This window comes from Heloderma suspectum, chromosome 5 (assembly GCF_057233095.1).
Source record: "Heloderma suspectum isolate Gila_16-S chromosome 5, 16-S_ref, whole genome shotgun sequence".
NCBI classification, from domain to species: domain Eukaryota; kingdom Metazoa; phylum Chordata; class Lepidosauria; order Squamata; family Helodermatidae; genus Heloderma; species Heloderma suspectum.
Window position 1 is genome coordinate 190,280,746 of NC_139462.1, and position 25,675 is coordinate 190,306,420.

The 25,675-nt window shown below is 42.6% G+C and overlaps 1 protein-coding gene across 21 annotated transcripts in view; it reads left to right on the forward strand.

Moving 5' to 3' along the window:
* The first annotated feature begins 2,027 nt into the window (after positions 1–2,027).
* ICA1 (islet cell autoantigen 1) overlaps positions 2,028–25,675 on the forward strand; it is a 103,332-nt gene continuing 79,684 nt past the window's right edge. For 4 of the 21 annotated variants that reach the window (XR_014792386.1, XM_084858719.1, XM_084858715.1 and 1 more), the window contains exons 1-3: positions 2,028–2,331; positions 21,947–21,984; positions 22,190–22,361. Coding sequence is in view for 14 of the 21 variants with exons in the window: in XM_084858719.1 (XP_084714845.1) it covers positions 21,968–21,984; positions 22,190–22,361 (189 nt within the window). In the remaining 7 variants the exon portion in view is untranslated. The other 17 variants (XR_014792385.1, XM_084858718.1, XM_084858724.1 and 14 more) reach the window with 10 other exon arrangements.

Genomic DNA, 25,675 nt, shown 5'->3' on the forward strand with positions numbered 1-25,675 from the left:
TTGTTTATATAACTTTGTGCCCTTGTCCTTTAGCATATGCTGGACAAACAAGCAGAGCCATGAGATTATGGATCAGTGAGCACAAAGGTAAGATTAGAACCAGAACAAGTGTGAGGCCCCATTAATATCACACTTCTTAGAATGTAATCATTCACCTGAGGATTTCAGATTTATTACAAATGAGCAGGTTCATATATCTACTCTCGGAGGGCAAAATCCTCAGGGTTTACTTTTGTCAGCGAAAGGCATTTTGGATTTTTACCCTGAAATGTCAATGTTTTTATTAAAAGTCATTATTAGCAGGAAATAATGTATGTTTGCATTAGTAAGTCACTGGTTCTTTAGGAATTAGTACTGTTCTCCAAGAACGTGGTAGTTGCAGCTGACATAAATTAAGCACAGTTTATAGTTGCATTTATTCTGTCCTTGGGATGTGAAGGAGGAGCTGAACTGTAGATGGCCTTGTCATGATTTTTTTTTTTTTAAGTGCTTGGGATTTGGTTGGTAAGAGTTATATTTTGTAATAGTTATATTTGTAATCAAGAGGAATATGTAGTGAAAAAATGTAATTGTTATTACTTTGTAGAGGGGTTTTGGAGATTGGAAGAATTCTTGCTATCACTAAATGCTGTTATCACAGGAAGATTTTGACTTGGCAACAACTCATTCAAAGCCCAACAAAAAGAATTTGCCTAAGGACTATGTTCTCACACATAGGCTTGAAAAAGACTTTGTATAGTTGAAATGAAATTCTACTGGTACTCTGTAGTGTGTGTGTGTGTGTGTATATATATATATATATTGTTAGTATATTTTAAAACACTGGGGGTAAATACAATTGTGTGTGTATATTGGGTTTTGGTTATATTGTTCCAGAAAAGGGGACATAAAGAAGCGGAGGTGTCTAGTACTAATGGAAATAAAAGGAATGAGAGCTGCACGCCAAATGAAAGCACACACTTTATTGGACCAGCTCAAATTTCTCCCCAGTTACACCTTATTGTTCTTTCACAGCAATTAAAAGATGTTTCATGTTCAAGCTTTAGTGCTGACAGCAAAGGGAGAAAGAAAGTTAAAACAGAACCCTTAATCACTATAAGACAAATAGTCTAGGTTGGGGTTAATTTTTTTTTCCCCAGGGGCATCTCGCTACCCAGAGACAAAGAAGGAGTTAAGAGAAGTGACAAGTCTGTTTCAGGCTGCACTTTATATAGCAGGGGTGGGGAACCTCAAGCCCTGGGAGAAATCCGGCCTTCCCCAGTTGACCATACACCCTTTCCCCCTGACCCCACTCCCTTTCCCCCAACGACCCATCCCTTGGTGGCTTCCTGGCTACTGTGCAGTTTTCTCCTCTTTCTAAAAGGTTGAAATGTCTCTCCGAAGGCTTAGTTACTGGCAGGATGAGCTTCAAGCTAAAATAGACTGGTAATTTTGGTATTATAGCCTTCTTCTGCTCCACCCATCCTGGAATGTGAACTTCTCAGAAATGGGAGGTCTGCCCTAGGACTGAAAGCGGGTTCCCCACCTCTGGTATATAGGAAATGTGCGATTTGTGTGAATAGGGTTGCCACCGTTTTTCCCTGCCAGCCAGGACTCCTGTGCCTTCAAGCGATCCACAACGGGCACGAGTTCAACAGGCGCGCAGGCCCCTGAGTGTGAACTCAAAGTCAGTGATGGGCAAGCACCCTCCACCTGTTGGATGTTTGCCCGTCGTTCAGCTGCCAAAGGCACAGGACGGAGACCGGGGGTGGGGGCGCCAGCGGAGAGAGAAGGATCCTCTCATCTGGCCTTTCATTCATGATCTCTCCGGTTTTAAATACGGGGGGGGGGAGGGAAAAGCGGGCCCGGCTCCAAGCTGCAGCAGCATCTCTGCCGGCGGCTGTTGTCGGCGGCAAAGGAGGAACAATCGCAGGAAGCCGAGCAGCGCCAGGCGGCACCGAGCGGAGGGAGGGAACCCGCGCGGAGGCTCCGAGCTTCTTTTCGCCTCCCGGAGGAGGAGAAGGGGCGACGATGGTGGCCGAAGCTCCGCCCCGCTCCGGGCCGTTCTCCTCCCAGGCGGAGGCATTGTGACGCTCGCGGCCGCTGGAATACCTGGAGCCGCCGTGCCGGCCGCTGGAGCGGGCGCGACGGGAGGGGATCAAGCGGGAAGGGAGGGAAGCCCCGGGCAGGCGGCGGGCGAAAGGGCGGCGCCCGCGAGCGACATGGGGGCCCCCCACTGAGGAGGCGGCGGCGGCACCGGCGGCGAAGCGGGGCGCGCACGGCGCTTCGAGGCGGAGGACGGGGGCGCCGCCTTCCGCCTCCTGCTCTTCTTCCCTCCGAGCCGCTGACAAGGTAGGTGCAGCGAGCGGGAGGGAGCGGCGGCGGCGGCGGCGGCCTGACCCTGCGCGCTGGCCCAGGCCCGGGCTGTCGGTCCCTGCGGGCTGGAAAAGCAGGTTCTTCCTGAGGCGCCCGCGGCTAGTGCCGCCGCCGCCGCCGAGCGGGGCTGCGAACGCGGCGCATGAGGCAGCTCCAGCTTAGCGGCGGGACGAGCGGGGCTCCCCGGCTCGCGTTCCTCTGAGGGCGAGGAAAGGCGAATAGCCGAGCCCGACGACGCCTTGCAGCGGCCCCGTGACGCGGGTCAAGCAGCTGGGGTCACGCCGTCTAGGGAAGGGAAGCGGCGTTCTTCGGGACCCGAGCCAGCCAGGATTTTCCACCCACCCTGGGTAATAATAATTTCCTGGTTCCAAAATGGCACCTCTTCCCTTCGCTTGCTCATTTTTCTCCCTGCTCATCCTTTTTAACAGGGATTACAGCAGCAGGTGCATTTTTCTTCCTCTTCTCGCCCCCCCCTCGCCGCTGCCCCCCCCCTTTTTTTTGGCAATTTGCAGCTTGGTTTCCTTTAATCATTAACTTGAGCTCCCGCTGCTGTTCACAGGCCATCTAAGCTGCCTATTGCTTTTAGAGCACTCATTCTATATAAATGTTCAAGATGGGTTTTAAAAGCAAAACTTAGGACCTTTCTGCCTGCATGGGGCTTGTGTGGTGCTGAACTGTAGGGTTTTGATCAGCGGTTCATGGATTGCGGCTCTGTTGGGAAAATATTTGGTGATCTTGTATGCCTGGGCTTACGGCTTGCACTATCTGTAAAGTTGAAGACACATTATGACACTGTGACTTGGTTCGCACATAATGACAACCCAGAGTATGGGTTGAATCATGGGTTGTTGTTGAATCATGGGTTGTTGTTACATGTGAAACTTGCACTATGATATAACTATGGGTTGTTAACCATAAACAACCCAGGAAGAGAACCCATAGTTTGTTAGGTTGTGAACCTAACAACCATGGTTAACCATGGCTTGTTAACAACAAACCATGGATTCTCTTCCAAGGTTGTTTGTGGTTAACAACCCATAGTTAAACCATGGTGCTGAGTTCGCCTTTGGTGCAGAGTTCACATGTAACAACAATGCATGATTCAATGACAACCCATATTCTGGGTTGTCATTACATGTGAACAAGACCTGTATTTTGAGTTCTTGTCCCAGAAAGAGTGTTAGGTTAACAATAGGACTGATGGGACTAGGTTCCAGAGACCTTACTTAAACTTCTCTTGCCATGCTTTGCTGTATACAGAGTACTAGCGTGATCTACTGACTATTAATGTATTGCTTCACATTTGTACATCCCACTTTTCCTCCAAAGGCTCTGTGAAGTGATGACTTGCCCAAAGCCATCCAGCAACATTCATAGCTGAGCAGGGTTTGAACCTGAGTTTGACAAGTCCAGCATTCTAGAAATAATCTCGTGTAAATACTCAAGAGAAATCTGATCAAACTGATCCAAGTGGTAATTTCTGACATTGCTGCTGTAGACTCAATGTCAGCCATTCCCAACCTGGTGCCTTGCAGATGTTTTGGACTTTAGTTCCCATTAGCTCAGTTAGCATGGCCGAAGGTCAGGAATCCTGGAAGTTGTAGTCCAAAACATCTGGATGGCACCAGGTTGTGGAGGTCTGCTCTGTGTGAACTATAGCATTCACATCAGGCTCTGTTTGAATGACTTTTATCAGCAAATAATCAAGCTAAACAATGACAATTACCTGAAGATGGTTTACTTTCTGTGGGGCAACTTTTGGGGTGTAATAGCTCATGTGACACCTGGAGAGGTTCAGGTGGTGCAAGGATGGTGGCAAAGACTTTTTTGCTATCATCACTGCCACCCTATGGGTCTAGAAATGGGTTCTATGGTCTGTTCATTTCTATTTGGCTTGAATCTTCTTTCTCATCCACTGACACTCAAGTTGTCTCCCAACCGTCTTCATAGTCTCCCAGCAATTTAGTAAGCCATGGAGCCAGAGATCTATGAGGCTGGGAGACAGGACCAGGAATGAAAATGAACATAAGAGCCCTGATGAGACTCAGGCTAAAGGTCCCTTAAGTCCAGCAGCCTGTTTTCCGCAGTGGCCAACCAGGTGCTTCTAGAAACCTCACAAGCAGGACATAACAATATTAGCTTTCTCTCTGGCAACTGGTGTTTAGCAGCATATTTCCTACAAACCTGGAGGTTCCATAGCCATCATGACAAATAGCCATTGATAGATCCTATCCTTCATGAATGTGTCTAATCTCCCTTTAAAGCCAACTTAGTTAGCAGCCATCACTACATCACATGACAGTGAATTCTGTATATCAATTCTGTATTGTGCGAAGAAATACTTCCTTTTGTCTGTTCCGAATCTACTGCTGATCAGTTTTATTGGATGACCCCCTCAAGTTCTAGTATTATGAGAGGGATGGGAGGACTTACCTCTATCTACTTTTTCCATATTGTGGATAAGTTTATAAACCTCCATTATGCCCATCCTTAGTCACCCTTTTTTCTAAACTAAAAAGCCCCAAACATGATAACATTTTCTCATAGAAAAGATAGTACAGCCTGATCATTTTGGTTGCCCTTTTCTGTACCTTTTCCAGCTCCATTTTTAGATGGGCCAACCAGAACTGTACCCGATATTCCAAGTGTGGCCACATTCATCACTGCCAAGAAAACCTGAGTTTTAACTCCCTCTTCAGTCAACTAGGCACTAGTTGGTTCCGGGCATGCCACTCTCAAGCTGTTTCCTCTTTGTAAAATTACTCTTTACATAGTGCCATCAGTGTAAAATGGAAATAGTCATCATGGACTGTAGAAATCTGTTTGTAGAATTAATAAAAATCGTAAACCACTCAGCACAAAAAACAGTATTGTATAACTGATGTCCTATATTGGCATATGGGAAGAGCAGCATATTAGATTCCTTGTTCTAGGAAAAATACTCATTTTTTTTCTGTGTTGCAAGGTAATGTACTTCCAAGGACATTTGTGTGGTTTCTCTCCTCTATGCAGTTGCAAAATTTCTGAACGTGTATGTTATAATCCTCCCTGGACTAAACCATATTAGGATGCATCTGGTGAAAACCACATGATGCAATGCTCCCCCATGTTAAAAACAGCAATTACAAACTTTAAAATATATAGAAACTAGCAAATCAGGGAAAGATTTCCCCATTCAGCAAGTTATATACATGGCAAACATTCAAGTGTATGATTATTCACCTGCAGTTTGGGGTGGCTTAATCCTTGGAAGAGCATTCACAGATGAAACATCTGTGTATGTAATTTGACTCTTAATGTTAAGATTCTTAAAAACACATCCAATTTGAGTTGGTGGGCAGGTGTATGGGAGTCTTTGGGCCCAAAGATTTCATACTCTCAAACTAATAATGCATAGTGAGAAAAGAGGGGAAACCATTAATGTTCCCATTCTGCTATGGTGTTTGGGGCATGATCCAGTTGGAAGTTAATGCATATATAGCATTGAATCTAAGTCCTGCTTAATGTGGTACATCATATTGACTCCTTCTGTGAACCACAGAGCTTGGGGGTTCTCCTGAGTCAGGGATGCTTTGACTTGGATTCCTGCATTGAGCAGGGGGTTGGACTCGATGGTGTTATAGGCCCCTTCCAACCCTACTATTCTATGATTCTATGTTTCTACCTTTGTCACTTGAGGCTCAGGTGGCCTCAGTGGCACATAGTGCCTTCTGCCAGTTGGTAGTGCAGTTATGCCCCTATCTGGACAGGGATAACCTGGCTTCCGTTGTCTATGCTGTGGTAACCTCCAAGTTAGATTACTGCAATGCGCTCTACATGGGGCTGCCTTTGAAGACACTTCAGAAGCAGCAGCTCGTGCAAATGTGGCAGCCAGATTGATAACAGGGACAAGAAGATCTGAACGTGTAACACTGACTCTAGCCTGCTTGCACTGGCTGCCTGTATGTTTCTGAGCCTGATTCAAGGTGCTGGTTTAAACTTATAAAGCCTTACATGGCTCAGGACCACAATAACTGATGGAGCCCCTCTCCCTTTATGAACCTACCCATATACTACATTCAGCATCTAAGGCCCTCTTCCAGGTGCCTTCTCCAAGGGAGGCTGAGAAAGTGGCAACAAAGGATAGGGCCTTCTCTGTGGTGGCCCCCCAATTATGATCGCCCTGACGAGGCCCATCTGGCAGCAATATTGTTATTTTTTTCAGAGCCAGGTTAAGACCTTCCTTTTCTCTTAGGCATTTGGCAGCATATGATGAGTTTTTAATCAACTCCTAGATTTGTCTTATAGTTGATTGTTTAAAATTGTTTTAGATAAATGTTGTCTTTTTGTGTGCTGTCTGTATGCTTTATGTAAATGGTTTTTCACTTTGAATAATCTATTTTTAATTACTTTTAATCTTTGTAAACCACCCAGAGAGCTTCAGCTGTGGAGCAGTATGGAAATGTAATAAATAGTAATATATCCCTTAGGATACCACATTGCTAGGCCAGGGAGGATTGTGTGAGGACCCATGTAGCACAGGTTCACAGCATTGGCTATCAGAGTCCTATCGTGCATGCTGTATGGCAGCATTTCCCAGCATGGTGCCCTCCAGATGTTTTTAATGACACCTCCCATCATCTGTGATCATTGGCCATGCTAGATATAGCTGATGGGAGTTGAGGTCCAAAACATTTAGAAGATGCCATGTTGGGGAAATCTGCTCTATGGTATTGACCTAGATGCTTTTGTGCCCACATGCTAGCTAGGGTCATTTCTTGTGATCACTGGTGGAATATGACAAACTAAGTTTTTTGTATTCCAGTGTAAAGCTTTTGGTGTTTGTATCTAGACACTTCATCATTTAAGTAACATGCTGTATGTTAGGTTGTTGTTTACTGTTTATTCACCTGTTCATTTGACAAAATTATTTGGACCGAAGTAGTAAACTATAGCATTGTTTGTTGTTTAAAGTTTTAGAGTTGTAGCTCACCCATCTCTAGAGGCTGGGAGGGTGGAGTGGGGGGTGTTATAATGTTAAAACAGACATCTGAATGAAGCATATGTTAGTGAGGCATATTGAATAATGTTGGATAGGGTGGGTTGGCTTAAATCACCAAGAGAAACTCCTGACTCAAACCATTGATTAAAATCACATTTGCCACTGATAGTTCTTCACATATTTCTTAAAACAATTGTGCAGATCTGATCACTAATCAATAAGCATTTTTACAGCATCAAGGAGGGTATGTTCCCAGATAGACCCTATCTTATACCCAGAAGCCAAAGGTGTGGAGGATAATAGCAACTGGAAGCTATATCTGTGCTATAACATCTTTTCTTTCCAGTTCACTCCACTGTTCCTTTCCACCATGCCTCCAACCATCCTTTCCTCTGTCCTAACTCCTCTCCTCAGCTCCACTACCACATAAGCACAGAACAGCAACAATCCTATTCAATTTCTCTAGTTAGTTCTAGTTAGAGAAACTTACACTGAGTCAGACTACCGGCGTGTATAGCCCAGTATTGCTAACAGTGACTGGCAACTGCTCTCCAGGGTTTCAGGCAGGATTCTTTCCTAGCCCTACTTGGAGATGCTGGGGATTGAACCTGGGACCTTCTGCATGCAAAACATGTGTTTTGCCACTGAGCTATGGCAGAGCCCTGCACTTTCAAAAAGCAAGAGCTGATAGTTAAGCTGGACAAAGCCAGTTTTATGAGAGGATGAACAAATGAATGCCCGAGTTTGATTGGTAGGAAACTCAATGTGTATGAATGTGACAGCCATTAATTCATTTTTATGAGACTGTAGGGGGTTTATCACACAGGGCTTTTATCCTGCTATTCAGATGGCTCTCTCTCGGAAGTTTGTGGGCTCTTTAGATGACGCCGTTACCCTCCAGGGTGTCTCCCGCCATTTCCTCCAACCTGTCTCGTGTTTTCCCCAAATGCAGAAAATGTTGTACTCTTTCCATCCCAGGGAACAGGACCATGACCTCTGTGTGAAATTCTCCAGTAGTGGAGGAAACCGCTGTGTCTGCCTGCTGTGGGTGCTTGTTTTCAGTTGTTAGGGGCGTGGTCAGGATGTGATTTGACAGGAGCAAGGGCAGTTGGAGGGAGAAGAGGGTAGAATGCCTCCCTGCAATAAAGGGAGACACATCTGATACCCCACCCCACCAAGCTCAGAAGCAACGTCCTCTGTTGCTTCAGAGCACCCTATTAGGTTCAGTGGGGCTTACTCCCAAGTAAGTGTGCTGAGGGTTGCAGACTTACAGGGTGATTTATGTGCACTCAGAAGTAAGTCCCATTGAGTTCAGTGGGGCTTACTCCCACATAAGTGTGCCAAGGGTTGCAGACTTACAGCTCAATCTTACATTTTATCTCTACTCAGAAGTACGTCAGAGGTTTCCTGGGGGCTGTGAGAAAACAGTACAGCAGAAGTTAAGCTATGAAAACAAGACTCCCTCCCCCTTTTGCACACATGCTGGGGAGGGAGGAAGGCACTCCCTCAGTTCAAACCACATGGCTGCCATGTAAAGGAGCCCTTCCTAATCCTGCAAAGATACCAAAAGTAGGAAGCTCCGGAAAGGATGTGGGTTTTTGCGGGTGTTTTGCCTAATGTAGAAACACTCTAAGTCTATGTTTAGCGTGTTTGTGATTACATTTAATTGTAACTGTTATTTTTTAAATGAGAGAGAAATTTAGTATTTATGATCTGTTAAATTAAAACAATGATTTAATTTTTTAAAAATCCATTTTAAAATTTTAAAATTCAATTGTGTATTTAAAAATAATTGATTTGTATCCCTCCTGATGTTGCACATGGCCTGGGAATAGCTGGGTTCAAATCCCTACTCAGCCATGGGACTTGCTGCATGGGCATGAGCAAACCACTATGTCTTAGCTTAACCTTCCTCACAGGTTGTTGTGATAAAACGGGATGACCTTGTATATGCCACCATGACTTCCTTAAAAGGAGGATAGAGTGTGATAAATAAAATCTCAAAGCATAAATAGTTCACTTTGGAGTGAAAATTCAGCAAGTGTCACTCATCACTCCAGCTCCATGAATTTCTGCCAGTCATAAAGTTTGTTAAAGACACAAAACATTTGTTAGGTAGGAGAATATGTGGTTACCGTATTTTTCACATTTTCCATTTCTTTTTTTCCAGTAGCTTGAATTAATAAGACCACAATAGTCACTTGTTCAGTTTGTGTTGTAATGTAATCCACAAAGACTGAAACTCTTTCTGTGATTCTGTTCTTGGTTCAGTACAGATACACCTATCAAAGTGGTTTGTGGATTCCAGTGAATTTGTAAATTTTGTTTTGAAGGATAACAGGATGCTTCTCATTTTGGTTGTCATATTTTACACACATTTCTGATAAGCCTTGGGGCATATAGGGGGTTATACATGGTAGATTCATCTTTATCCAAAACAAATTTACATAAAAGTAAGTTCCACTAGGTTCAGTAGGAATTATTTCCTGGTAATGGTTTAGAATTTTAACTTGAATTGGTGTATGTTTTAGGTACATGATGCATGTACATTAATCTAGAACATAGCTTGCATATTATCTAGAAGTCAAGTCCAGTGCAGTTTAATAAGACATTTAAGCTTGAATACTGCAAGTTTTTTAAGCAGCAAAAGAAAACTTTTTTGTTTCTGAAGAAAGGAAATAGAAGAAGAAAAAGCTAATTTGTTAACAGTGGGTGTGTTTTCAGACGTTTACTATGGCTTGTATCTTAAGATAAGTGATTGGAAGGAATTTCAGGTAAGGAAAGTTTCTGGTCCTCTCCTCACCCCTGCAGATGCCTACATCCCCCCACCCCAAGCCTCTGTGGAGGATCACAAGACCCAACTGAGCAATGTAGGATGAGGCATGGAGGAAGTGCTGGTATGAGGAAGAATCACCCAAAATGGACTCTGTATATTTTATTACCATGATGAGCCTCTTCCTTGTTTCCAATGCTAGGTCTTACTGAGTGCCAATTTCTTAGCCTCTTCCCACCACTCCATGTCATCATCACCCTGCCACATCCCTGGGAGAGGCCATAGCTCAGTAGTAAGAGTAAATGTTTTGCATGCAGAAGGTCCCAGGTTCAATCCTCAGGTAGGGCTAAGAAAGAATCCTGCCTGAAACCCTGGAGAGCTGCTGCCTGCCATTGTTGACAATACTGAGCTAGATGGACCAAAGGCTGGACTCGGTAGAAGGCTGCTCCCTATGCTCCTAAACATAATATCTTCATGCACTAGAAAATAATAATGCACTAACTTAAAGGTGCTTTACCACCTCCAGCAGGGAAAGGACAGTAGGAACCACTGAGTGGGAAGTGCAGTGATGATGCCACAGGGGAAGGGGTGAGGAGAAGAGGAAGAGTTCGGCCATCCTCCCTCTGCCTTGTGCATTTCATCTGCTATAACTTCTCTTACCTGTTGCTTGTCTTCTCAAATTGGCTCATGAATAGCCCCATTTGAATTTCCTTCCATGCAATTGTGATCTTAAGGAGTGGGGGTGGAGCCACTCTTGCTAGCCCTTAACCTGTCATTGTGTTCCCATGTTGTCTATGCATTGAGTAGAGCAACTGTAAAGAGGAGTTTGCTGCACACACAGAGGCTCTACCCGTGACAGCCCTGATCACTCAGCAGGCTCCCCTTTACAGATGTTCCTCTAAATGCATGGATGGTAGGAACCCAGTTGTGGGGTTTGTAGATGTGGCCCTGCTCTTCAAGTGATTACAATAGCATAGAGGGAAAACCCAAGTAGGCCTACAGTGTCTCCTTATTTTCAACTAGTAGGTCCAGTGAAATGCGTGGAGGACCCAGACATCATTTACATATTAATTGTATTGAAGAAAATATTATTTTTGTTCTGTGTAGACTTTTTCCCAGTAGACATTCCTGTTAGGAGGTCAATGACAATTCCATTTTAGACCGAGGGATATTTATAGTGTGCTAAAGTTAGCTTTTTATATTTCCTTATAAATATAACTCCTCGTATATAGTGTTAGAACATCACATATATTTTATAGTGGTTTCCAGGGGGGTGGTGTGTAAGTGTATTTTGAAATGTTAAAGAATGTAAATAAATACAATTCTGTTCTTGCTCTTACATGAATGTTTAAGTCATTTATTTAAATTGGTAGGTAAACTTATTAATCTTTATTTTACAGGTCAAGAAATAGCTTTTCTACTAGTCTTCATGTTTTATTTTTTAAAATACTTGCTTAAATACCTACTATGACTAACCATTGTATATTAGCACAAGTGTTAAGACACATGGCTAGTCCAAGATTTTTGTCACGGTATAACCTTGAAAGTACTTTTCAAGATTAAACCTTGCAGAGTATAGTTCAAAGCATCACAAACAGCTACAGTCACTGAAATGTTACACTTGCCATCTCTGATAATACTAATGTCAGGAATTGGTCCTTATGCTTGCCTTGCCAACTTTTAGGAGACCAGGTTTATAAATAGCTGCCCAACTAATTGCCTGTGGCAAGTAAGAATTGCCAACAGTCTACTTGAACAGCTTTACAGAAGCTATACAAAAGACTGATATAGGCTTGTGTGAACAAGCAAGCTAGTGAGAAATCATGTTGTGTTTATTTATTTGAAATATATTTATCTCTCCTTTCCACCATACATACTCAAGGGAGGCTTGGCACGCCAGTCAATTGACCACCTGTTATTTGGCTGCAATAAAATATTTCATTAAGCAAAAAATGCTACTATATGGTGGCAGCTTACCTTTTTCATTTCACGGTAGGATCCTTGATTACAAAGTGAATTTATTACTTAAAGTGAGGTTTGGTTTCCCCCTAAACTTGAAGTAGTTCGGGATAAATGGAGCCGCTAGCAAAGCTTCTCCTATTCATCACCTCCTATAACTGCAGTATCTTCAAACAGGAATAAAGGACACAAGGGTCATCAGTGGCAAAGGTCACTATCTCAATTATATATATATATATATATATATATATATATATATATATATAAAATGGAACTATATGTTGACCCTGATAAAAGTTAGAGAGACTAACCTAAATCCATTTATTTCAATGGGTCTGCTCTAAGTATGACTAAATCTGGATCCAACCCATCGTTAAAAGGTAAAATAATGTACCTTTAAAAATATTGCCTCTTCACAATAACTAATTTGTTTTTGTAATAAGCATAATTAAGAAGTCTGTTGATGCTTAAATTTGATTTTGGGGTCTAATAAAGTAATGCTTTAAAATGGTTTATTTATTATTTATTTATTTATTACATTTATATCCTGCCTTTTTTCCTCCTTAAGGAACCCAAGACAGCGTATGTAGTCCTTCTCCATTTTATCCTCACAACAACCCTGTGAGGTGGGTTGGGCTGAGAGTCTGTGACTGGCCCAAAATCACTCTGTGAGCTTCCATGGCCGAGTGGGGACTAGAAGCCAGATCTCCCAGCTCCCAGTCCAATACTCTAGCCACTACACCACACTGGCTCTCCAGGTTCTGGAGGGCCTACTACATGATCCTGTTTGTTTTATTTCATTTCTATACCGCTCAATAGCCGAAGCTCTCTGGGTGGTTCACAAAAATTAAAACCACAAAGTGCAGCATAAAACAATATAAAATATGAACGCTTAAAACCACAATATAACAGTACAACCAGAATAAAACCTAGCAGCAATGCAGAGATTTAAAATACAGTTTTAAAACACTAAAGCTAAAAGACTAGGAAGCTGAAGTGCTAAAATACTGGGAGAATAAAAAGGTCTGGCACCAGAACTGTTGTTTGAATTGAAGATGATTGAAGATTGAACTTTGACCCTCTGTGTGCAGTGTTCTACCACTAAGCTGTGGTTCTTCTCCTTTAGTTCAATGGTACAGCACATACTTTGCATTAGAAGGCTCCAGGTTTTTCAGTTGCCCATATCAGTCAGGGTAGGCAGTATCAGGCTACATCGACAACATTTTCTAGAACCTGGATGTATTTGCAAAACTAAGTTCACCTGCAATTAATGTTGCAATTAATATGTCCATTGGACTTTCATTGTCCTGCTCTCCCAGCAGCGCTTCTTCTAGAAGAGGAAGCAGGATGAGGCTGCTTGTAGGCTGGTCAACAATCAATGTTTGGAGATCTTTGACTGTGCCTCTTTTCTGGTGCTCGTCATCTGAACCCATCTGTGTTTGTTCCTTTGCTTCTCTTCCTTCTTTCCCTGTCCCTTTTTATTTGCACCTTCTATGAGCTTGCATCTGACTGCAGTCTTCCATATGACCCAAACTGCCTAAACTTGTCTTTCTAGCTGCTGATCCAGCTATACTACTTATGTCATAGCTAGTCATAAGCCCCTGACACCTAATTTTGCTGTAACCTTTATGATTGTGCATCTGGAAAACAGGGCCAACTTGAACCTCTCAGCGAGTTGTCTCAACTGAAGTGCTGGAGTACAGAGAGGAAGATACACAAGAGCCTGAAAGTAGAAAAAAATGGGTGATAAAATGTTTAGAGAAAATTGGAGCATCATAAGTGTGGCTGATTATATAGGGATAGAAGCCACTTCAGCAACACAGAAACAAATGATCAGTCATCATGTAAGGTCCTGGGAGATAGAGGCAGGTGGACTGGGTACACTGGAGGGTGAAATGGTAGGATAGCAAAGGAGGTTACTTATGAGAATGAACTTAAACTTACCTGAGTAGAAGTAAGTTTAAGGTACATTGGTAAATAAAGGCTGAACATGCTGTTGGCCTGTATTGGTTAAAGGAGTTGAATGCAAGGCATTGAAAAGGAAACACTAAAATGATACTGAGCAAGTAAAAGTGTTAGATACAGTTAATGAAGAGTGTAAGTTGGCCATCAGTAGAGATGTACAGAAAAATTCCCTTTGTGCTATTTTACGACTGTTGTCTTTCATCTTCTTGAAACAATGTACAGGCCCTTTAATTGCAGGGACGTAGTATTAAGGGACTTATTTTGCAGCTGGGTTTAGGATTGGGTTGCTAGTAGTCAGGAAGGAACAGAATGAAAGAACAGTTGAACCTTTTGTGCATCTCAAGGGATATTGGACTTCCTATAGCCCCCATGCTGTATGGCAAACCACTTTTGAAATTGAAAGTCTCAAGCTGTTTGTGCTATGGTATGGGGGTAAGTCTGGTATTCAAAAGGAAAAAGGGGGGATTTCACTTGATAAGCTCTTGGATGTGCTTAAAGTAGCTCTTTGGACCCTAGCCATAATAGTTCTGTGTGTGTGTGTGTGTATACTCACCATGTATAGGTAATATGTTTTATTTTTCTCTTCAAGCCATTAAGCATAAGGTGGGTTAAAAGTCCAACAGTGCAATCCTATATATGTCTACTCAGAAGTAAGGGCCATGAGTTCAATGGCGCTTACTCCCAGGTAAGTGGGAGTAAATGTAATTTACTTACATAACATGCTCTGAGCACCAACTACTTATAGAAACAAGATAACTACAGAAAGGACTGTTAGAAGTTGGAATCTGAAGTACACTTACTAGGAAGTGAGTACTATTAGAATCCGTACATTTGAATAAATATGGCTAGGACAGTTCCTAAACAGAACGTTCTGTATTCAGGGTCCTGGTTCAAAACAGGTTCATCAAATAAATTGTAGAAGCAATGACAGCCTTATACTTCATTCCATGTAGTTCTGGTCTTCTCTATTGAATAATAATAAAAAATCTGTTTCTGAATAACATTATGTAGGGGACATGAAGTTCCTAGTTATAATTTGTTTTTTAATTCTATTCATAGCACAGTGGCTTGATACTTGTTATCATTGGAACAGTAGGAGCAAATAACTTGGCTGACAAATTATGCAGATTGACTATAATCATATCTGAGAAAGTAGTAGGATAGGATTATATAGCTATGATAGCTGACATTGTGTTAGCATATTGGTGGTTACAGTAAGTAACTGGCAGGGAATGGTGGATATAAAAATATAACAATCCTACCAACAACAACAATAAAAAACTTCTGAACTGTTTTTTAGATGTGTTCTGCCTAATTTGAGGAATAATGTGGCAATTGCCTTTGTAGCACTAGTGTTTGGAATGGCCAGAAATGGTCCTTATGGACACTGACAGACAGGGATTTTGGGGAGTTTGAGAGACTGCCAAACTTTTCCTCCTCCTTTGGGCTAAATGCCTTGAATGATCAACTCGTTCAGTTTTGCCTGCCAGTGTAACAAGCCTTGTATTTCCTAAATTGAGGTGGAAATATTCCCTCCTTTGCATAAAAGTATGCAATTATAACACACCATTATTACTGCCAGGTTTTCTGGTTATAATGGAACTCGTTAAATGGAAGTATAAGTGGAACCGTAGCAGCAGTGATGGACAGCATCAGAACCATGGCCTGTGCTTCTTGAAATTAAAAATCATATGTTGTAGCAGAAAGAGCAAAAGACACTACCCATTTCCTGAGGATATTATATTGGAGAGAGTCTCTACGTTCATTGAGGATTCTGCCGAATGCTAAGTTTCTTTGCTAACTTGATTTTTACTAGCGGGAGAGTTACAGGAGTATTATTCATTATGAAAGAGGTTCTCAAAAACAGTTGTTCTAATGGAAAAAATGTGAGCATAATATTGGATACTCTGGGAGAGGGTTTTTAGAAGTTACCTTACTGATAGCTTTGCTAACTTAAAAAAAAGCAAGCAAACCCAATGTAACTGACAAGCCACAGTTTATTCAGGTCACTATAAAAGGGTTTTTGTTTTCATATTTCTTACTTGACTGATGGTCTGCCTTGTTGCATAAACAGAGTAATGGTGTCTGCAAAACCCAAATCTTGCCTCATTCACTAGGAATAGGATCAGGGTCTAAGGTCTATTCAAATGCTACTTTACCTCAAGGATTGTTCCTACTGTGTGTGTGTGTGTGTGTAATCAGGAATGGCCTTTCATATTTATTTGATACTTGCTTGACCACAGATCACAAAAGAAGGGGGCAGAAAGAGTATAATGAGTGGGAAACACAGTGTAAATGTTGCAGACCACAGGCTTGTTGAGACGCACCACTTGCTTTTCATAAAATGTAGATTAATGGTTTAAACAACCCTTGGGTAGCCATTATGTGCGAACCAGGCCAGAGTAAGCTCCCATTAATGTTGTAGGGTAATCTATGCTGAAAGACCATTGCATCTATTCTGTATGGATGTGAGTGAAGTTATGTCTTCATTATACCAGAATCCTACGCCCTAGATTGGATCTTGATATAAGCATGTGCAACTGGGCTGGCAGAAGCAGACTTCCCTGCCCCACAGCAGCCCCTCCAGCCCCCTGAAAGTGCTACACAGAGGGTCAAGAAATCCTGCAGAGAGCGGTAACCTGTGGTGAAGGGCCCCCAAATTGGGTAGAAGCACATTCCTTGAGTGCAGACCTTCTGTTCACAGAAGGCAGATTCTGGCCCCAACCTGCTGTCATAGCGTGGTCTATTTTCTGTTGTATCAAGCAAGCTGGGTTCATTTTTTCTTTTGCAAGGGCCAAGGATATCACTAATGCAAGCAGAAAGGAAATATGTTATTTGTGCGTGTATGTGTGAGAGAGAGATAGTGAAACTAATATTCTGAATAACAATTATACACCATATTAGAATATATTGTGTATTCTATGCCTATCCACCTTTTTCATTAGTCTGAAAGGAAACCCTGTAGTTTCGAGGCTGTGTCTTTCTATCTGTGAACCAAATGCTGCCTATGCACAGTTTAGTTCTACCATACTAATAACTGTAGTGATCTTATCCACCCTGCAGAAGAAACAGTGCTGATTCTGCAATAACATGTACTGAAAAGAACTTCAGTATCCATGTGTGGCTTTAGTGCAATCAATACGGTTCAATGAGGATGCAAGAGATTGAATTTAATTTTTAAATTTCAGATTGTTTACATATTTTTCAGCTGTTGGGGCTGGAATGCGTTGGCCATATATATTCATGGTTCAGTTAGTTATGTTTTTCAGATATTCCCCAGCTGTAAACAAGCCTCTGTGTACATGTCATAGCATTTGGGCAATCCTACTGCTATAGTCACTAACTGTGGAGAATCACCCTGCACCACTGGGCAGTCCCTCCCTTCACTTCTTCTGCCACCATAAATCTACATGCCTTTATTTAATATACCCCCTTTTTTCTACGATAGTTGGTCGTTAGGTATGAGAAAAACAGATCAGAAGTACAAGAAAATAAACTAAGAGAGTTAGTTTAACTTAACTTTTTTAAAAAAAATAAAAAAAGATTATTTAACACTGCTGTCATTTTAAGAACAAGGTTTCTATATTGTCACTGTAAAATAAGGCTTTATTGTTACCACCAGTCAGGTATTAAAAGCCCCAGTTACTAACCCTAACAAAATTGAAGCCACTTCCCCTATCAAGCTCAACCCCAGTTAATTCACAGGCCTAGCAATGAGGGCTTGATAAGCAGTCTTCTCTCTGGTAAGGTTGATTACAGACTGGGAGCTTTAAGGCTGTTTACCAGGCTTCCTTTGAAGCGGTCAGTTTGGTCCAACTCTGTCTTCAGACTATCACCTCCCGCTGACACTTGGGCACTCTTTCCTGCAAAGGCTGCTCCACAAATCTTCCTCTCTTCACTTGTATCCTTTCCGCTTCTGCCTCACATGCTTTCAGCTCTCAAATTGGCTTCCCAGTCTTGTGGCTGCCCCTTTTCCTGGCCAATGCCTTCCTGAGGCTCCCCAGCCTCACATGAAACACCTACTGACAAACTCTTCCTGACAGACTCACCCAGGCAAAACCCTCCCCAGATGCCGCTCAACAGCTCCTTATATTTGCTCCAGTCACAACCCTCCAGCCAATCAGCTTTGGTGTAGCCAACATTCTATAGCATCACCTCTGTTCAAACTCAGAACCAATAGTCATCTTTAGAATGCTCAGCTATTCTCCAATCAGCTGGTGCCAATTTCTGTCTCACCTTCCTATATATAAGACTGAAACGTCACCTCATATTCACCTTTCAGTGGGAACAGTAACTACTATTCCGCTAGCATACCATATTTACAGTTTATCTTTCCTCACTTTTTTTCCATCTACATTTTTCCCTTCTACTGTTAACCACTTCAGACGTTGAAACAAAATCTAACAGTTAAACTTCTACCTCAGTTTCTTCATGGCTATGTTTTTAGATGTGATAAAGATGATAAAGCAATCCATCTGTAAGCACCTTGAAAACAATGCAGTGATTACTCAAAGCCAACATGGATTTGTCAAGAAATCCTGCCAGACGAATCTGATCTCATTTTTTTATCAGATAACCTCTCGCGGACTGTGGGAATGCTGTGGACATAATATACCTCAACTTCAGCAAAGCTTTCAACAAAGTGCCCCAGGATGTCCTGATGAGCAAACTAGCTCAAAGTGGGCTAGATGAAACAATGATCCGGTGGATCCACAGTTGGCTACAGAATCAGACTCAAAGAGTGCTTATCAATGGGACCTTCTCAACCTGGTGAGAGGTAACAAGCGGGGTACTGCAGGGCTCAGTCCTGGGCCCAGTGCTCTTCAACATTTTTATTAATGACTTGGAGGAGGAGGTGCAGGGAATGCAGATCAAATTTGCAGATGACACAGAATTGGGCAGGATAGCTAATACTTTGGAAGACAGAAACAAAATTCAAAGTGATCTTGATAGACTGGAGTGCTGGGCAGAAAACAACAGAATGACATTTAATAGGGATAAATGCCAAGTTTTGCACCTAGGAAAAAGAAACCAAATGCACAGTTACAAGATGGGGGATACAAGGCTCAACAACATGACAAGCGAGAAGGATCTTGGAATTGTTGTCGATCACAAGCTGAATATGAGCCAACATTGTGATGTGGCTGCAAAAAAGGCCAATGCTCTTTTGGGCTGCATTAATAGAAGCATAGTTTCCAAATCCCAGGAAGTACTATTTCCCCTCTTACTCAGCACTGGTTAGGCCTCATCTGGAGTACTGTGTCCAGTTCTGGGCACCGCACTTTAAGAAGGATGAAGACAAACTGGAGAGGGTTCAGAGGAGGGCAACAAAGATGATCAGGGGACTGGAAACAAAGCCCTATGAAGGGAGACTGTAAGAAATGGACATGTTTAGCCTTGAGAAGACAAGACTGAGGGGAGATAGGATAGTGTTCTTCAAGTACTTGAAAGGTTGTCACAGAGAGGAAGGCCAGGATCTCTTCTCGATCATCCCAGAATTCAGGACACGGAATAATGGGCTCAAGTTACAGGAAGCCAGATTCCGGCTGAACATCAGGAAAAAATTCCAGACTATTAGAGCAATACGACAATGGAACCAATTCCCTAGGGAGGTGGTGGGCTCTCCCACACTGGAGGTGTTCAAGATGAGGCTGGACAGCCATCTGTCAGGGATGCTGTGACTTAGATTCCTGCATTGGACAGGGGGTTGGACTCGATGGTCTTGTAGGCCCCTTCCAACCCTACTGTTCTATGATTCTATGTTCCCCAGCTGTAAAGAAGCCCCAGGGTATCTCTATACCAGCCTCAAATCCTGCATTTAAAACAGGGCTTTCTGCTTCTGTTTTAAATGTAGGATTACAACGACTCCCTTTTTCACCCGTTTCGTTTACGCCTCCCCTCTCCCACTCCTTCTCCCTGTATCTGAGTCTTCCATTATCTTTCATTGATCTTGCTCCTCTTCTTGCCGCTTTTCCTCTTTTCATGGAGGGAACTCAAGTGGAACACAATGGGGATAATAGCTCATTATCTGCAATCTATTTAAAAATGGAACAAAGGGCATTTGGTGCAGGAGATGCCTTGGAAGTTCACAGCGTCATGTAAAGAGCCCACAAACTTCCGTGAAGGAGCAATCTCAATTGCAGGATAAAAGCTCTAGGTGAAGAAAGCCCCAGTGTGCATGTAACTACATTTGCTCAGATATATTATTTTCTCTGCCTCTCTGTTAGTCTTGCCCCTCACTTTTCTCTCCTCCTTTGTACAAATTTTAGATTGTAAGCATCTTATGATGAAGCCTATCTATTTTTTGCTTATCTTAAGACATAATCCTATGCATTTTTAGACAGAAGAAGTTCTACTGACTGAGGAATGCTGGGAGTTGCAGGGCTTTTTTCTGTCTATACATGCATAAGGTTGTACCCTTTATTCTGCCAGGGCCCATGCGAACTGATGATACTATATAACATTGACACTGTAACACTCTGGCATGATACTTGTGTCTGAAAATATGCAAGTATATAATGTGTGATTTATATATTAGAGTGGGGAGAGACTCTGTGTGAAAAGAAGCAGTTTTGCAACATCTGATTCCTCTTTGCATCATATTGGACTCTTCCTGTTATATCTTTGCTGACAGAATGCACTCATATGCTTAAAACATAATAGAAGAAGCAGGTTTAAAGTTCTGTGAGCAGTAATAAATTTGTCAGCATTGTCTACACTGAGAAAAACATTTCCCTGTTTAAGCTCATTATGAATAGCAGTTACTTGAATCCTCTGATAATAAATTCTGTATCTAAATGTGCAGAAGACCTTGGTGATCCAGTTGGCTTCTTGTACACATGTGGTGTTGTCTGGCCCACTTTCCAGTATAATTCCTCTGTGAAAAGGGAATTGGGAATTGAACTATTAGTAGGAGTAGAGCTGTTCTTATTGCGCCTTCCAAAATCATGCTTCTAGTTTTTGGAAGGTATGAACAAAAAATGAAGATGAAAATGTGTTAATAATTTGCAAGTAATACCAAAAGCTGCACCCCAGATTAAAACTTGCCACCTCGGAGAGAAAGGAAGTCTGATGTAGGGGTGTACGAAACATACCAGTCCGCTGGGGGGGTCTGTGGGGGGGGAGGCGATCCGTCCCTCCCCCCGGAATCCTCCCTGGCCAGCTCCGCTCCGTGGCAAGTCTGCGGAGCCACTGGCTGGGCCCGGCCTATCACAGCAAAGAGCAGGGACGCAAATGGCTTAGCGGACACTATTTGCATCCCTGCTCTTTGCTGTGATAGGCTATGTAAATCTTTACATAGCCTATCATGGCAAAAGGCAGGGACAGAAATGGCCTCCACTACGCTGGACACCATTTGCATCCAAAGACAGGCAGCAGCGGACGGCAATGGACAGCCAGCGGCAGGTAGGATCCAGCCCGCGCGGATTCCCCCGGGTGGCAGAGGTGAGTCTTTCATTCTGCTGCGGACTCCGGGGGGCTAGATTCTTAGAATCCAGCCTCATTGGAGTCCGTGGCGGAATTCTCCGCCACCCCTAGCTCTGATGTGATCAGGTTACAGAATTGTACCACTTCAGAGAATGCATGTTGGAATCAGCCGTGAAATACTGAGTAGGGGTGGGGTTGCGGGGCAATGAATTGATGTCCTAGATTAATATGAACTAGGCTCTCAGAAGTTACCTGAGAGTGCAGGGTCCATTACCATATTTTCTGCATTTGGCAGAAGCTTTAGTACAGTGGTGTGTCACCATTTTGTTTCATTGGATGAAAACCTGACATCATATAAATTTATATATTTTTAAATCATTTAGCAAATTATTTTGCTTAGTTTAATTTCTAGCCCTACTCCCTCCTCAAAGGCTTAGGATAGGTAATAATATTAAATATTTTAATTGTGTATTTTTCTTTATTCTTAGTGTTTGAAGAAAATAAAAAACATGGATGGCCACAGATAGTAAGTACATTTGTGTGTATCTTTCTGTCTGTCTGTGAACCTGTATCACTAATGGTTTTTATGGGCTGGGAGAATACAAGTTAGTGTAAAACAGTATAAACCTAAATTCGAAGAGTGTAATTACAGGCATAGTTTATCTGATGTCTTATATGATTTAGACTTCTCTTTTAAATCTCTTTACCTCAACTGCATTTTTGTCTCCTAGCAGTTATTCAAGGGAATTTTATGATCGGTATGCCCAAGGCCAAGAGAAGTCTGTGGTCAACAAAATGCAGCAGAAATACTGGAAAACGAAACAAACTCTTATCAAAGTCACAGGAAAGAAGGAGGATGAACATGTAGTGGCCTCAGATGCAGATTTGGATGCAAAACTGGAGGTATGTATAGCAGCCCAGACTTTGTCTCACAAAAGGGGTAAAGAAAAACTGCTTAAGCTGTTGCAAAACTTTGCCTGGGATCCAGAGGGCCATAAATACTCAGGGGCTTTTCAGCCCTGGCCCCCTCAAATGTACCAAATGTAGGGGGAGATGGCTCATTTCATGAGGAAGTGATGTTGGAAGGGAGAAATCAACAAACTGCTACATGCATGCAATTGAAATAATTATCTCTTGAGTAACTTACCTGATTGGGTTGTAAAGATAAAACAATGCCCTAAAATCATTCGAAGAAGGGCAAGATACAAATGTAAGAAATAAATCAGTGGGATACACACAGATTGCAAACATGGGAGTTTGTGTTCTTAGCCATTACCTTTTGTTCTTTATGCCAGTGTTGATGTTTTTTGTTTTACATACATGTTTTAAGAAGCTGGTTTTAAAGCATATTCTTTACAGTCACACAGCATCAGAATTAAAACTTGTATGCAGTATTGTCATAGAATTAGCAGGGATAACAGAGAACCTGTTTGTCCCCTCCTCAGTCCCTTTTCAAAGAAACAAACCATCTTTTGTAACCATTTAAGTATTGAGACATTTTAAAATTAAAACTAAAACAAATGTCCTTGCTGAAAGATTGGTTAGTTCAAAGATTTGCTTCTTGGCCTAGTTCCTGCTTGGGAGTGACATTTTACGTATTTACATTCAGCCTGTGACCTTAATTACACCTCTTAGAAGCTGTGCCATCATAGTCCTTGCACAGAATGGCATCTAAGCTATACTGTAAACATGGCTGTATTTCAGTGGCAGAGGACATATCCTAGGTCTGTTAGAGCACCTTCAGGACTGTGCTTTATTAAATAATAAAATCTGAACAACCTGCTATAGACTGTTCCTTCTGAAACTGCAATACTGGTTTGATATCCTGGACCTGTTTTATTTGAACTGTTTCACGAATTATTTCTATAGCGCCATCAGTGTCCATGGTGCTTCACAGAGTCCAAGATGACAGGTTCCTGCTCTGAGGAGCTTACCATCTAAGATTTGTCACTGGAGAAACAACAGAGGGAAAGGAGGCAGGGGTAAACAGGGAAGCAATATACAGTTGTTCGAGCTGCACATATATAGGCTTAGTTTCAGGCTGAGTTACAGTAGGGCAAGGAAACTAGTGGTTTGTGCCAAAGGCTTCATGAAAAGGTACATTTTGAGGAGGAATTTCAATGAAGTAAGAGAGGTGGTATGATCTAGATGTTCTGGGAGGTGGTTCTAAACATATGGGGCTGCAAGGGAGAGAAGGCCTGAGTCTTTTTAGGGAGCAGGAGACCTTTGGACAGCCGAGGATTGTATAGCTGGAGGAGAAGTGGTGATAGGTATGGATGTATGGGGAAAAAAGGCAGAGAGGGGAGGAGGAGGGGAGGACAAGGCCATGGGGGGCTTTGAGGTACAGACAAAAAGTATGTGTTGGATCTGGGAGCAGACAAGAAGCCAATATAAAGAGGGGCATTGTGATCAGAGCAACAAGTAAGGTGAATCATTTTTGGCAGCAGAGAGCTGGATAGACATGAGTGGATGTGCTGTTTTAAACATGGCTTATAGAGAGTGAGCCCCATGAACATTGTGGAGCTTACATCCAAGTAAACTTGCATAGGATTGCTCTGCTAATTCTGTACCACTTGACTATCAGTTGAAAGTATGAATTTACTCCATTAGAAAAACAACATTTGTGTGATGATATGCAAACTTTCCTGTGGTGGTTGATCTGTGATACATGCGTGAATGAGTGAAGTCACCACTTGATGCTGCAGTCATCGAGCAATGAACATGTATGTGTGAGCTTAGCCGTTGACACAAAAGGCATGAAACAGCTCTTTGAACCAAAGTCATTACTGTTAAAACTCTGTACATCCAGACTCTAAGGATCTCAGTTGGGGAAGATAAGGTTGTACTGATATGCTATGAAGTGCTTTTCTGCCTTCTGTTTTTTACTTTGATCGCAGCACAGGACTCCCAATAGAGATTGAGGGAATAGGGTTTGATCAAGGCTAAGGTAACTCCCCTACAGAGGCTGAAGCTCCCAAATCCTGTGTGCATGTATTTTTCTGATAGGTTTCCCATGAGGCCCAAGGAATTCCAGTGAGGGTCAGTTGCAGGGTAAGGTCTGTAGGACAAGCTTCGCATGCAGAAGGTCCAAGGTTCAATCCCCAGCACATCCACCTAAGAGGATCTCAAGGAGCAGGGCTGGCAAAGCTGTTTGTCTGAAACCTTAGAGAGAAACTACCAGCCAGAGTAGACAGCAGTGAGCTAGATAAACCAGTGGTCTGAGTCGGCAGTTTCATGTGTTCAGAGAGTGGGAGGGCAACCAACAGAGGATGGCACTGTCCATCTTGCTTTGCTTGGAAGCTTCTGAGGAGGTAGCAGGCTGGCCACCATTGGTAACAGTATGTTGTGCTAGATCCGATCCAGCATAGGCAGCCCTAATGTTCTTAATAATGGCAATGAAATCCCCTCCAAGAGTCTTCTCCAGTAGTTGGCCCAAGTGAACACCTACTTACTGCCTGGGCTCAGTGCCCATGAGCCCATTTAGAACAGACCCATTCATGCAGGATGCTTTTTGTCTGTACAATAGAGACCTTATTATGCAGAGTTGGTGCTGATCTTGATGCTGGCTGACAAGTAAGATGGAAAAGAATATCCAGTGAATTGTTCCAGTCAGCCTGCTTGAAGTTATTTTGCCTGGGTGAATCCATTCTGGAAACAAGAGTGCTCCAGTGTTCCCAGCAATCTGAATTTGCAAGTGTAAATGTCTTCTGCTGTATTCATGACAGTTATAGGTAATTACCAATCAAGATGTGAAAGCATTTTATAAGGCTAGTACAATGGGCACTTTGACCTCAACATCCAGAAGGTCTTGCTTTCTGAATTAACACCCCCTTTTCCTGTTGTGCCTTTATAGCCATGTAATTGGCTTTTGATGTCTGGGTACTGTGGGTGGCTGCTTTGCACTCTTCAAGGGCACAAAGGCCTACAACTCCCAGTGTTCCCTGGCCAGCAAGGCTGGGTGGGGAATGCTGGGAGTTGTAGGCTTTTTCTCTGTCTAAATATGCATAGGACTGCAGCCTAAATTAGTTTTCTGGTGTAAATATAAATGGCATTTTTTAAGAGTACACCTAAACATTTAAAGGGTTTCCAAAGATGTGTAGCAGTACACAGTACAGTAATGAAAGATTCAGGATTGCCTGTGGTTGCCTGTCAAGTGTGCGTGGTGGCAGACCTAGGTGAAATGTGTGAAACTGCCCAAAGATATGGCCCTAGCAACC